This window comes from Vombatus ursinus, unplaced genomic scaffold (genome assembly GCF_900497805.2).
Source record: "Vombatus ursinus unplaced genomic scaffold, bare-nosed wombat genome assembly UNPS02014773.1, whole genome shotgun sequence".
Taxonomy (NCBI): domain Eukaryota; kingdom Metazoa; phylum Chordata; class Mammalia; order Diprotodontia; family Vombatidae; genus Vombatus; species Vombatus ursinus.
The window spans coordinates 7,838,224-7,851,430 of NW_020954551.1; the positions used below are offsets into that span (position 1 = coordinate 7,838,224).

The following is a 13,207-nucleotide window of genomic DNA, read 5'->3' on the forward strand; positions in this document are numbered from 1 at the left end:
TCATCCCAGGACCCTAGACTCCCAAGTGCAATGAAGTGCTGGCAAAATCAATCAAGAGTCATTTATCAAGTATTTAAAATATGCCGAGCAAGCTACTCAGTGCTAGAGACACATAAAAGCAAAATGCACCTGCCCCCGAGAAGCTTACATTCTAATGGGGGAGATGAGATGTCAGTGTCTAGGTACAAATAAGACATGCAGAGCAGATGGAAGCTAGTCTCAGAGGGGAATAATCGTAGGCATAGACAAGAGCTTGAGCAGCAGACTAGAGACAGAGCAGCCCAGGACATGGCTGAGGAATGGTGAGTTGTCCATTTTGGCTGGACCATAGCGTGCCAGGACAGGAGTAAAAAAAGGCTGGAAGTGAAGAACGCCATATTATTGAGGACCTTGAATGCTAGATCAAGGAGCTGGGAAGCAGTGAGGAATCACGGGAGCTTTTTTCGAGTAGGAGTGACATGACCTGAAGTGTCTCGGGTGAAACAAGTCAGGCAACACTGTTTTAGGATACTGAGAACTAGAAAAGACTTCCAGGGACATCTCGTCTAACCCTTATATTTTACAGAGGAGTAAACTGAGGTGTGGGAAGGTTAAATGACCTGCTACTTTCATACAGGTCCTAAGCCTCAAACGTAGGATTTAGGTGTCGCCATCATGCATATAGCACCGGCCCTAGAGTCAGGAAGACCCATCTTCCTGAGTTCACATCTGGCCTCAGACACTTTCTAGCCATGTAACCCTGGGCAAGGCACTTAACCCTGTTTGCCTCAGTTTCCTCATTTGTAAAATGAGCAGGAGAAGAAAATGGCAAACCACTCCAGTATCATTGCCAAGAAAACCCCAAATGGGGCCACAGAGTACGACAACAACAACACAGGTACTAAGCCTCAAAAGTAGGATTTGAACCCACATCCACTAACTCCAGAGCCCACTCTCCTTCCCCGAATGTGTGTTCCATTTACTTTTCTTTAGAGCATGTGAAAAATCACAGTGAAAAATTAGTAGAAGTTGTATATGTATCTCTCAGTGCTCAAGAAAGGAACTTTGAGGGTTTGGGACATATAAAGGATATTTCTGTGAGTTGTTACACTTTCTAGAATGAAAATCATGTAAAAATTCACCCCCTTCTTCCTCAGTTTTCTTCTCAAATCATTGTTTCGGAGGAAGGATGCTAGGGTTCCATGCCTCAGTAATCTGCATAGCACACCGTCCTCCGGGTTCCCGTCCATATGTGTCAGTTGTACGTCTGCTGTCTGGCAATCACATGGTTATTTTGCCCCTGGGAAAAGCCATTAACAAAAGCCTAACACATGAGGTAGAAGGGTATGATTTTTCCTCTGCAAATGGTTTTCTTTCCAAGATGACAGGGCCATTGGTTTGCCGAGTTGTGAACTGTCATTTTCCTGACACAGATATTTGGAATATGTAGTTTGACCTTTCCCAGATGTGGCTGTAACTGAACCAGCTTCTAAGTGAAAAGTGGATGCAAGACATTTATCCTTAGTGAGGGGTGTGTATTTTAGAAGTCTTAGAGGTGGAATCAGGACGTAATGGCCCTATTTGGAAAAGAATGACTTCCTTTAGCAGCAGGAATTCATTTGGGGGACCCAGCAAAGACAATTCTGGATATCTGGGAGCCAGAACATCCCATAAGTCCCCCGAAGCAGTTTCCTTAGCTCTGATGCCCCAACTGATGATCTATGAACCGTATAAATTTCAGAGCTTCTTTAACGGATAAATTCTGTCTTGAATCTTGTTTTAAGCCTCCAGAAAGCTCTGAGAGTGGGGGAGGATGAGAAGTTATCATCCACGTTGAAGAGAAGTCAATTAAAAGTAGAAAAAGGTTGTATTCTGAGGATGCCCCAGCTAATCTAATATCAATCAGTCATCAATCAGCAAGCATTTATTAAATGTCTACTATATGTCAAGCACTGGAGATAGAAAGATAATAAATGAATCAATCCCTACTTGCAAGGAGTGTACAGTCTCCTGGCAGGGAAGCGGCCTATAAATTGTTGTTCTCAAAGCCAAGTTCATATTTTCATGGGATTTCAAAGAAATTTACTGTGCAAGGAGGTTATGTGCATATGAGGGCTTGTTTCATATCCATTGTAAGTAACTATAGATTGTTGTTGCTATAACAGTCTGTAAGTAGTTACATTGGAATAGAGAAAACAACAAGGACACATATAAGTGTACAAAGAATAAGTACGAATAATTACAAAGTAGTTAAACACAAGATGGTTTGGATTTCCTGGGTGCATTCTGGCCAGGCACTGTCCCAGGCGCTCAGGATACAGACAAATGAAATGGTCATTTCTCTCAAGTTGCTCATTGTCTGCTGACAGGGAAAAAAACATTAGGCATCGGGAAACAAAGGAAACACTGATCTTATTTACATGGGATTTCAGATGAATTTACTCAGTAGGAGATTGTTTAGACATCAGAGCCCATTTGGCGCATTTCATATTCATATGTATTTTTGCTTCTAGGCTTACTTCTGTCCAGAGTGTGCAGTATCCAAAATAATCAGCAAGCACTCTGAAGTGTCTACTGTGGGCACATATTAGGCACTGTGCTAAGTTCTAATTGGATTTTTTGGCCTTATGATTTCATTACTTGAGGGAGCTCCCAGTAAAGACACAAATTCTAGCAGTGCAGGTCAGCCCCCAGTCTCTAACTCAGAGTCCAAAAGGCTTGCATATAGGAACCAAGAGGTGAAATGAAGTCCTGGTTCACACAGCCAGTAGGAGTCAGAAGTAAGACTTGAAACCAGGTCTTCCTGACTCCAATACTATCCACCATGCTATGCGGAAGATACAAAGCCAAAAATGAAGCAATCCCTGCCCTCAAGGAGCTTAAATTCTGTCTTTTACAAAGAGAGGAAAACATTCTTTTTAAGAAAAAAAAATGACAGATGGTTCCTGGATAAACTGATTTTTCTTCCCTTCCCAATTCTGGAAGAATAGTTTCGTGCTTCTTTGTCAGGCAGGTGTCGGGCATGTTTGGCATGCCAAATCACCCTAATGGGCTCCCTGGCAGACTAGACTCTTTCCCCATAGTGCTTAACTGTGAGATTGGTTAAGGACACTCTCTGAAAATAGTCTTTGCTTTTAAAGAAAGAATGGGGGAAAAAGTCAGCCTCCCACTGTGAAAAACGATCTTTTCTGATTGCATGCTGTTCTGCCAGTCCTATAGAAAGCTGAGATCACATAACCTGCATGACTTCCAGGGCTCCCAGTCCCCGCAGAGACCTGCTTGAAGCTAGAGGAGTTGTTTGATTTTTTTTTTTCATTTTCCAGCTTCTAACTTCAGAGCATCAGGATATGTGTGAAGTTCCAAACAGGGAAATTCAGGTTACTTTTGATTCTGATCCTCTCAAGAAATCCCCCCCAAAAAAAAGAAAAGGAAAAAAAAAGCAGGAAAGTTTGCTCATTATAGCTGTTGGAGATGTGGCCCTGATAAAAGCAGTTTTGGGGACTGAATCGATAGTGAATGAGGTGGATCCTCGTGACCCAAAAGGCCCTCTGGGCACTGCTGCCCCATGCATCATTGGGGGGACCTCAGAAGGGCATTCTCTCTGGAAGGCTCTGGCTATTGTTCTGAGGCCCCTGACAACTGCTCGGGGACCCTTCCCAATCCACAGTAGCCACTCACAGGGAGGGAGGGAGGCTCATTAAATATTCACTTGGTGCTCCCAGCAGCTCATTAAGGCAGCAATGGGCAGTGACGCGGATGCTGGAAAGCCCAGTCCCAGGCAGCATCGGCGAGCACAGGCTTCTTGGAGCTCTCTAAGCTTTTCCTACAGTACCTGTTCTAGGATGACCAGTGCTTGCTCTCTGCTATGCCTTACATACAGGTAAAAACCACAGAAACAGCTAAGCCAGCAGACAGGCAGCTGGCACTCAAGCAGATTTCAGCTCTTCCTACAGATAGGGCCGGTCTGTCTAGCCTTTTTGTTATTGGTTGGTTGGTTTCTCCCTTGGTGGGGTTTTTTGCACCTATTTGAATCTTTCTATAGCTTTGGGGGCCCATACCTTTAGAGCAGGAGGGATGAGTGAGAGCTGTCATTCTATTTGAGGGTGGTTTGGGGAGCTTTGGGGATATGACTTCTACTGTAGTATCTCAAAGTTAAACCCGCAGGAGTATCTTCTCTCCATGTCTTCGATTACACAGTAAGACTTTTCTCCATGGAAGGTGTGTGTGTGTGTGGGTGTGGGTCTGTGTGTGTGTGTGTGTGTGTGTGTGTGTGTGTGTGTGTGTGTGAGAGAGAGAGAGAGAGAGAGAGAGAGAGAGAGAGAGAGAGAGAGAGAAAGAGAGGGAGAGCAAGAGAGAGAATCATTTACCTTCTCTAAAACTGGGTACTTAAATTTCCCCTTTAACAAGCAAGTTGGACAGTGTAACAGCTAAAAATGCATGGGTTCTCTGGAAACATAAGATTTTTTTTCTGAAAGGCCAAAGGGTAGCCATTATTAAAAGCCATTGGCTTTTCTCCCCTGCTAAATTGATTATCAAATGATATATGACATGTGAAACTGGAGGAAAAGAAAATATTTCCTTGAAGATACTAAAATGGAGAAAGCAGTCTCAACTTCTTTTTTCCTCCCATAGGATTTCATAGTTTGCATGTTTCTTCTCTTACCTTAACAGAAAGTGTTTCCAAACGGCTCATTTCTATGTGGAAGATAGCAGCTCCCCCAGGGTGGTCCCCAATGAAAGCATTCCTATCATCCCTATTCCAGGTAAGTCAGGTCTCTTTCTTCTTTCCAGTGGTTTTTTTTTTTCAATGTCAATGCTGATCTTCTGCGCTGTGTTCCTGCCTTGACAAAGTATTGTCTTTTATGTAACCTTTATGACCCTGTCTTGACTGGACTCCTCTTCACTAAGGACAGTTTAATGAAATCAGATCATAATGGCAAGGTTCTCAGCCCACTCTTCTTAACCAGAGATGCTCAGATCCCTATCTGTTATGTAATTGAACCCCCTTAAACTGAACAAAAAAGATAGAGCCACTCATCAGCTCTGGAATCAGGAATGAAGGGGGGAAATGATAGAAAGACAATAGTATCCAGTGTATTCAGACTTTAACTCTTCTGGCTGTGACATGACTGAATTTATTTGTGATACTTTCTGATGCAGGATTCTCTCCTAGGGTTGTCTCCTCCAAGGAAGTACAGTGGAAACAGTACTGAATTTAGAATCATAGGACCTGGGTTCAAGCCTTAGCTCTGTGTGAACAAGTCACTTAATTTCTCTGGGCCTCAGTTTCCTCAAATGTAAAATGAGGGCATTGGACTAGATGACCTTGAAAGACCCTTCCAGGTCTAAAGCTGTGATCATGTGATCTATTAATCTAAAAGTAATTAATTGAGCTCAAGGTGGAAATGTGGGTTCTTGGAACATCAATGTTACTAATTCCTATGTGGGATAAAATGCATTTTTTTGCTAACTTGGGTGAAATCAGATGAAACGTTATATGCAAAGATCTCTGCAAACCTTGAAGTATCATATAAATGTCAGTTATTAATATAATATATAATTGAATAATATGCAATTGTATTAATTATGTATTATAATTAATATAATATACAGTATTAATGTAATAATGGACAACTAGGTGGTACGGTGGATAGAGCTCAGGGCCTGGAGTCAGGAAGACCTGAGTTCAAATCCATTCACAGACACTTCTTAGTTGTGTGACCCTGGGGAAGTCACTTAAGTGACTTAAGTTTGCCTCGGTTTTCTCATCTGCGAAATGAACTGGAAAAGGAAACGGCAAACCACTCTAGCATCTGTACCAGGAGAACCCCAGATAGAGTCACAAAGAGTTGGATACAACTGAAATGACTGAGCAACAGTGATATAATAATGATAATATTAACAGCTTGTCTTTAGAGTGTTTACAATTAGAAAAATAGTTTCCTTGAGCAAGTTATTTAACCTCCTTCAGCCTCAGTTTCCTCATCAGTAAAATGAAGAGACTAGACTAGATGTCTTCTGAATTCTCTTCCAGCTCTTACCCCATGATCTTATGGTCATCACAGTGACCTTGTGAAGGTAGGTAGGTCATTATTATACTTGCATTAGAAGGAAGCCAAAGCTCACAGCAGTTGAATGATTGCCCATGGTCAGCCTACCGAGTATCAAAATTGATAGATCAGCCCACTGTCCTGTCTACCCCTGCCATGCTGCCTAAGGAAAGAAAAATGATACATTCCATTGGGAGTCTTGGAGGGAAGGTTAGCCATGCTCAATCTTTTTATACTATTTTGATAGCAAAAGATGGCCCAAGAGGAAGAACCAAATATATGGGTCTTATTCCCAGTATTCTACTGTGGAGGCCAAGTTCTGATGCTTCTTGCTGTGGGTCCATTGTGTTGGCCCAAGCTACAATAGCCTCGGAAATTGTGATAAATTTTATTTTGATCAAATTGAAATGTGAGATTCTTTTGTAACTCCCTTAAATCTAGACATTTCTTTTCACCTGGATATCAGTTAGTCTTCCCTGATATTTTTAAAGTGTAATACCATTCCATATTCCCAATGTTGTCAAAGGTCCCATTAGGCACTAACTCCATTGGAAATCCTTTACAACGTTGATTTGGGGAGATATCCACACTGCAGACCAGTGGTGTCAAACTCAAATACAAACAAGGGCTGCTGATCCATACATAAGCATCCCTTTGGGTCACACATTCACCTAGTTTTGTTTTTGTTTTTGTTTTTTGCCTTTTTGCTGCTAAAGTCTCTTTATTTTTTAATTTATTTATTTTTAATTTTCGACAATCACTTCTATAAGATTTTGAGTTCTAAATTTTCTCCCCCTCCTTCTCCTCTCTCCTCCCCAAGACGATGTGTAATCTGATACATACATATACATTCATATTAAATATATTTTCACGTTAGTCATATTGTAAAGAAGAATTAGAACCAATGGGAGAAAGCACAAGAAAGAAGAAATAACAGCAACAAAAAAGAAGGCAAGTAGTTTGCTTTGATCTGCATCCAGACTCCATAGATCTTTTTCTGGATGTGGATAGCATTTTCCATCATGAGTCTTTTGGAGTTGTGACTTAATTTTAAAATGTAATGTTATCAGTGTTTTACTATAGTTATTTATTTTCTTGGTATTTCTCAATTACATTTTAATCTGGTCCAGTCTGCACTCATGAGAGGGCCACATATTTGACACCTAAAGGTGTCAATATGGTCAATAGACTATTATAACAGGCTTTTGTCTTGTCCAGCTACGTCTGAAAGGAACCTGCTTTGACCCTCTGCTACATCCAAATATATTCATTTGTGTTCAAATACTATTCTGTCAAAAAGTCATAAATCTGCTATTCCGATCCATTTTCGTCACTCAAACTTGCTGTACAGAACCAGGGTGGGTGACAAACATCTGTCGCTGACCACATTACTCTTTGGTCATTTTCTTAATTGTTAAACAGTATCCACATAGATAGAGTTTGGGTTTTGTTCCTGAGTTTTCCTTCCCACACCATCCCTGCAATTAACCTGGCCCTTAAAACTCAGGGAAAAAGCCCCTCCCTTTCATGACAACTGAGGGAAAACACACAGAGAGAATCTTATCCAAGGAAATATGGATTAAATATTAATCCCACTGGGATATCTTTCTGCAATGAAGATAGTGCCACAGTGCCCCCTCCATGAAGTAATCCTTAATATTTGTGATTCTTCTGCCATAACTGCAGGTCATGCCTCTATGCTGTTGAAATATTTCTTAAAGTTAAATGATAGAGTCTTTCTCTGATTTTTCTTTAATTTTATTTCTGCTATTAAAATAGAAATCAGGAGATCTGGGTCCCCCAGCTGTGACTTGCTAGGTATGTGGCCTTGGGCAAAGTGGAGATAAGAACTAGCTTACCTACTTTTCAGGTTGTTGAAAGAAGTAAATAAGATCAGAAAAATCACAGAACAGGAGCTGGAAGGGACACTGAGATCATCTCCCTCGTTTTACAGAAAGGAAAAACTGAGGCTCAAGTGGCTTCCCTGAGATCACACAAGTAATAAACACCAGAGATATTTATTGCAGCTTGATTATGTTGAGTTTGATCCTGCTATTCTGGCCCAGACACTTAGCAGGAATAATATCAGAAGATTTTGAAAGCTTTAAAAGTATTATCGTCCCCATTCTACAGATGAGAAAGTGAAAACTTAGAGGTTAGGTGCCTCGAACATGGTCATTTGGCTGCCTCTTCTTTGTAAGGTGTTAATAGCATCCTCAGAATACAGTTTCAACAACCTGTTCATCAACAAAAATTTTTTCATCTTCAATAATTTTCATTCTCAATAATGATCATGAATAATTCCTACAACCTTTTCATCATCAAATCCTCCTAGTCCATGGAAGATCATATTAAATGTGCGATAAGGCTTAGTGTCTATGGAAGGTCTCCTTAAGTATACTTTTTTTCCCATTGAGCCCAGATCCCTCCCAGTTAGTGATGGGTAGTGTTTTATGCAGAAGTAGCACTGGACATTGGTTCTGATTCCCACTGTTCCATCAGTAAGCCCTGTGACTTTAGACCAGTCACTTCCCATTCTGGGTCTCAGATTGCTCATCGATAAAACCTGGAGATTGGGTTATAAATCTACAGTCGATCCATAGATATACCTCATTTTGCATAGTAGCAGCTGTGTCCCTGGCAAGGACTCTCAATCATTTTTGTGAATGGAATTTTAAATGTCGCATGGGGAGTTCACGATGTAAAAGAACCCTGTGGTGAATCCCTTTATAATGACTTGTGATTCTCTAATTTATCTAAATTCAAATTTTCTGCCTCTGAGTCAACTCAACACAGGCACAGTTGTGTAAATAAGCTTGCTGTTGACTCTTGACTAGGAAATTATTGAGGAAAGATTCGCATTAAATGACCTTTCTGGCATCAGAAGAAATCAGGACTAGAGATTCAGAGCATTTTAAGTTTCTTAGAAAGCCTAGATGATGGGGTCTTGTTTCTGTGTCTTTTATTCTTCTGATAATAACATGTATCCTGGTTATCCTGCTGTCCTCTGTTCAGATCCCAGTATGGGTCTTGTATTTAGTTCTGGATGCTGCATTTTAAAAAAGCCCCTTGCAAAAATGAAGAGAATCGGGGCAGCTAGGTGGTACGGTAGATAGAGCCCCAGCCTTAGAGTCAGGAGGACCTGAGTTCTAATCCGGCCTCAGACATTTGACACTTACTAGCTATGTGACCCTGGGCAAGTCACGTAACCCCGATTGCCTCACCAAAAACAAAAAAAAAAAAAAATGAAGAGAATCCAGAGAAAAGGAAAGAGATCAGAGAAGGTGCCAGCCCAAGATGATGCCATCTGAGGATCAGGAAGCTTTTGTTTTTGTTTCTATCCTCAGCACCCAGCATGTACCTGGCGCGTCATAATGTAATTACTTAACAAATGCTTATTGATTGATGGTTGTTCGTTGATAAGACCTGTCCTTGGATCCTCAACATTTTCCCACTACCTATTCCTCCTGTATCAAAAACAATGTCACCCCCAACAATTCCAGTTGTTCCTCCCAGAGTTGGAGATAAGACGGGCCCATGTAGGCAAGATGCCTTTCTTTTGTTTTTTTTTTTCAGATGCCTTTAAAACAAATTTATACACAAACAGTCGGCTGTGGCATATCAAGCCCTACTGTAGCTGGTCTCTATGAACAATTAGCTCTAGGCTGGAGAGATCAAAGGATACGTGTGCACCCATCAGTTATGGACTATTGTGGACTGAACCCAATCAACCATGTTGAGTTTTGTAGATTCTTAGGAAGGAGGCCTAAAATTTAGGGGTAGCCTTTTCATATTAGAGTCTATCCTCATAGAAAATAAATGTCTATTAATAATCAGTAAACATTTGTTAAGGCTTACTACATGCCAGGCATTCTGGGGGCAATGTGCTGGGGATAAGGTAAAAAATAATACAAGATGGTAACCTCAGCTATCCCTCCTGGGTGTGCTTCCCCTCCATTTGAATTAGGAAGGATATAGCTTTAGATATCTAGTCCTTTAGAATTACACATTTATGTAATGTCAAAATTAGATATCCCTTTGACTTAGATAGATTTTTAAGATGATCACTTAAAACAATTAATTGAGTCTTCAATCAAATGTCACTTACATCATTTGTTTTTATTCTGGACCTATGCTTTCGTGCAGGTAGGGAACTATTGGTATGGAAAGTCCTTCCACCGATAGAGATAAATCTGGAATTTAGGCTTATAGAATTTCCTGGGGCATTGTGAAGTTAAAAGGCCTGTGTGAGGTCAAAAACTAGTCTACATCAAGGACAGGTCTTAAAGCTAGTTCTTCCTTACTCTAAGAGCAGAACCATTCCGTTCTTCTGCCTGTCTGTCTTTCTCTCTCACTGTCTCTCTTTGTCTCCCTAACTATTCCTGCATACATATATAATGTATGTATGTGTATGTGTGTGTGTGTGTGTGTGTGTGTGTGTGTATATATATATATATATATACACACACACATACATATATTTGGGCATTATATATTTATGTACATATATTTATGTGTATAAACACATTATATATTATGTAGAGATCCACAAATAATGTTCATATTATGAACATTCTTTGATATTTTCAGCGTATAAATTTTTTATGAAGACATCTGTCATATAACATTCTCTTTTTTTAAATAAGAAACGAGTCCCATTCAGAAATCTGTCATAAAATTGTTCTGGCCCTAAAAGTGTAGACCATGTGAGAAAAGGCCCTACTTCCCTATGGCGTTCTTAGAAATGACTTCTTTCTAAAAAGATGAAAAGTTAATTTCCCAATAAAAATGGTTCTGAGAAAAATTTAGCTCTTCATTGATGAGCCTCAAATCAGCCAGAACTTCCTCCTTGCTTCGTGGGCACTCAGCAGTTAAAATGCATCCTGACAGTTTGAAGGTCACTGCCTTTAGTAGGGTGCCAGCCTGGGGAGGGATCTGAAACGTGCAGTTCCGAACCCTTGGGATTTAACCAACCTGGCTGGCATATTTTATTCATACGGAGATGATCTCTAGAGGAGACTCATTGGTCTTTTGACAGTCATCAAGCCCATTCTTTACTGAGTTTATTGTGTCATAAATGAAAAGAGATTTTTATGGCAAGAAATAAAATATCAGAGTCTTTGTTTTGTTCCCTGAATTGGGCTAAAGAGAATCTGCTTTCTCTCTCCTTATGGGGGTGCTAATGCCTTCCTTGATGGCACACAGTCATTTCAGATTTGTAAGAAACTTTGACTAGGTCTCTTTCTCAGACACAAAAATAATGTTTCATATTGACAGAGCCTTGAAATTTCTCTATCAACCACTATTAGGTTGGAAGGAACAGCCAGAAAAAAGTCTTCCCAATGTGTGGTTTGCCAGATATTTTAGGCCATTTATTACTGAGGAGTTACAAGGGTGTTCTTCTCCCTCCCCAGTTGTTTTTGTCACTTTCACTAACTTCTCTTCCTCCTCCTGCTCCCTATCTGTGAATTTTTCCTGAAGCATAATCTTTGGCCTTCTATATCAATAATAACAACTACTAGCATTTGTGAAGTGCGTCAAGGTTTTCAGAGCACTTTATAAATGTTACCTCATTTGTTCCTCATAACAACCCTACAAGATAGATACTATTATAATTCCCATTTTACAGCTGAGGAAACTGAGGCTAAGAGAAATTAGACTACGTGTGCTGTATCTCATAGCTAGTGAGTATCTAGGGTGGGATTCAAACTTGGATCTTCCTGACTCCACATTCCAGTCATCAGTTTGATCTATTTGACTCCCCCTCGGCTGGTATTGGGTACAGACTTTGCAAAGGCCATTTGGGCGGCAGGTCACCTAGAGCTGGGGCAGGCGAACAGACCATTTCTAGAAGGAAGGCCGCTGAGGCTTCGGAGTTCCCTTAGTTTGATGGTGAGCTAGTCCATATAAGAACAGTTGTAAATGAAATCGGTTTCTGGCTGGACTGCCCCACTTCTCCCTTAAAGCTCCAGACTGTGATGATAATACTTATTCCTGTGAAGCATATGCTTTTGACATTTGCTGTTTCATAGGGACCTTACAATCACCTTGTAAGGTGGATAATGAACCTGTTTGCATCCCTATGAGAAAACTGAGAATGAGGAAGGAAAAGTCCAGATTCATAGGATCCCAGTTGGAGGTCTGGAAGAGATCATGGAGTCCATCCTTCCAAGATAAGGAAACTGGCTAAGCAACTTTACCGCAGTCATACAGCTACTAAGTATCAGAAGCGAGATTTGAACCCAGGTTTTCCTGACATGTCCAGAGCATAATAAGTAAAGATAAGCCTTCCTCTGAACTTTTGCTCTTCCTTCCGTGGTTCTGCCTCCAAAAATGCCATTGGTGGTAGTTTCCTAGCAGATCTGAATTCTGCCTCCATGTGACCATGGGAAAGTTGTTTCATCTTTCTAAGACTCAGTTTCTTCATTTGTAAAATGAGAGGATTGGACTCAGTGACCTCTAAGGTCCCTTCCAACTCTAATGCTAGGATCCGGTCATACTATGAGTTTGTATTCCCCACACCTCCCCATCCCACTGCTTGGCCCGTAGTAGGTACTTAATAAATGTTTTTTGATTGATTAGTAATGTATATAAAATGCTTTACAAACTTTTAAAGCACCATAAAAACGACAGTTACGACAATTATTGGACATAATTTAACCTTTTCTGTTGACTCATTTTTGGAGGGTAGTCGACCTGTGGCTTCATCAGCACAGGGAACCCTCAGAGAAAAAACTGGCACTGTGAGTAATGTGCTCCTTGTTCACATTTAGTTTATGCTTCTGATTGATTTAATTGAGATGCAGCTTCTCACATTAAATGAGGTTAGGTTATTGTCTAGGCTGGCTTCTACCTTTAAATATGAATGACCATTCTTTACTAAAGAAGGTTTAGGTTCAAATACTCCATTGTTTCCACAAAGAAAATCAAAACAAGACAACAAATATGTTTTAACTCATCTATGAAAATGGACAATAAAATGAAGAAGCAGTTAGGTCATGGCATTAATGTGATCTTTAGTATTATCCATATTTTTTCCTATTCCTTTTTTGATTTTTTAATAGTCACTGTCAGTATGCATCAGGGGCAGGATTTGAACCCACCTCTCCCCAAACCCACTCCCACATCTTCTATATCCTGGAGTGTCTCATTGGTGACGTCCTTTATACTTTAATGAC

General features: G+C 40.4%; 1 protein-coding gene across 2 annotated transcripts in view; it reads left to right on the forward strand.

Moving 5' to 3' along the window:
• PTPRG (protein tyrosine phosphatase, receptor type G) overlaps positions 1 to 13,207 on the forward strand; it is a 790,321-nt gene that overhangs the window by 708,268 nt on the left and 68,846 nt on the right. For both annotated transcript variants that reach the window (XM_027863786.1, XM_027863787.1), the window contains one exon: positions 4,651 to 4,742. In XM_027863786.1, coding sequence (XP_027719587.1) covers positions 4,651 to 4,742 — 92 coding nt within the window. The remainder of the gene's footprint in view (positions 1 to 4,650; positions 4,743 to 13,207) is intronic.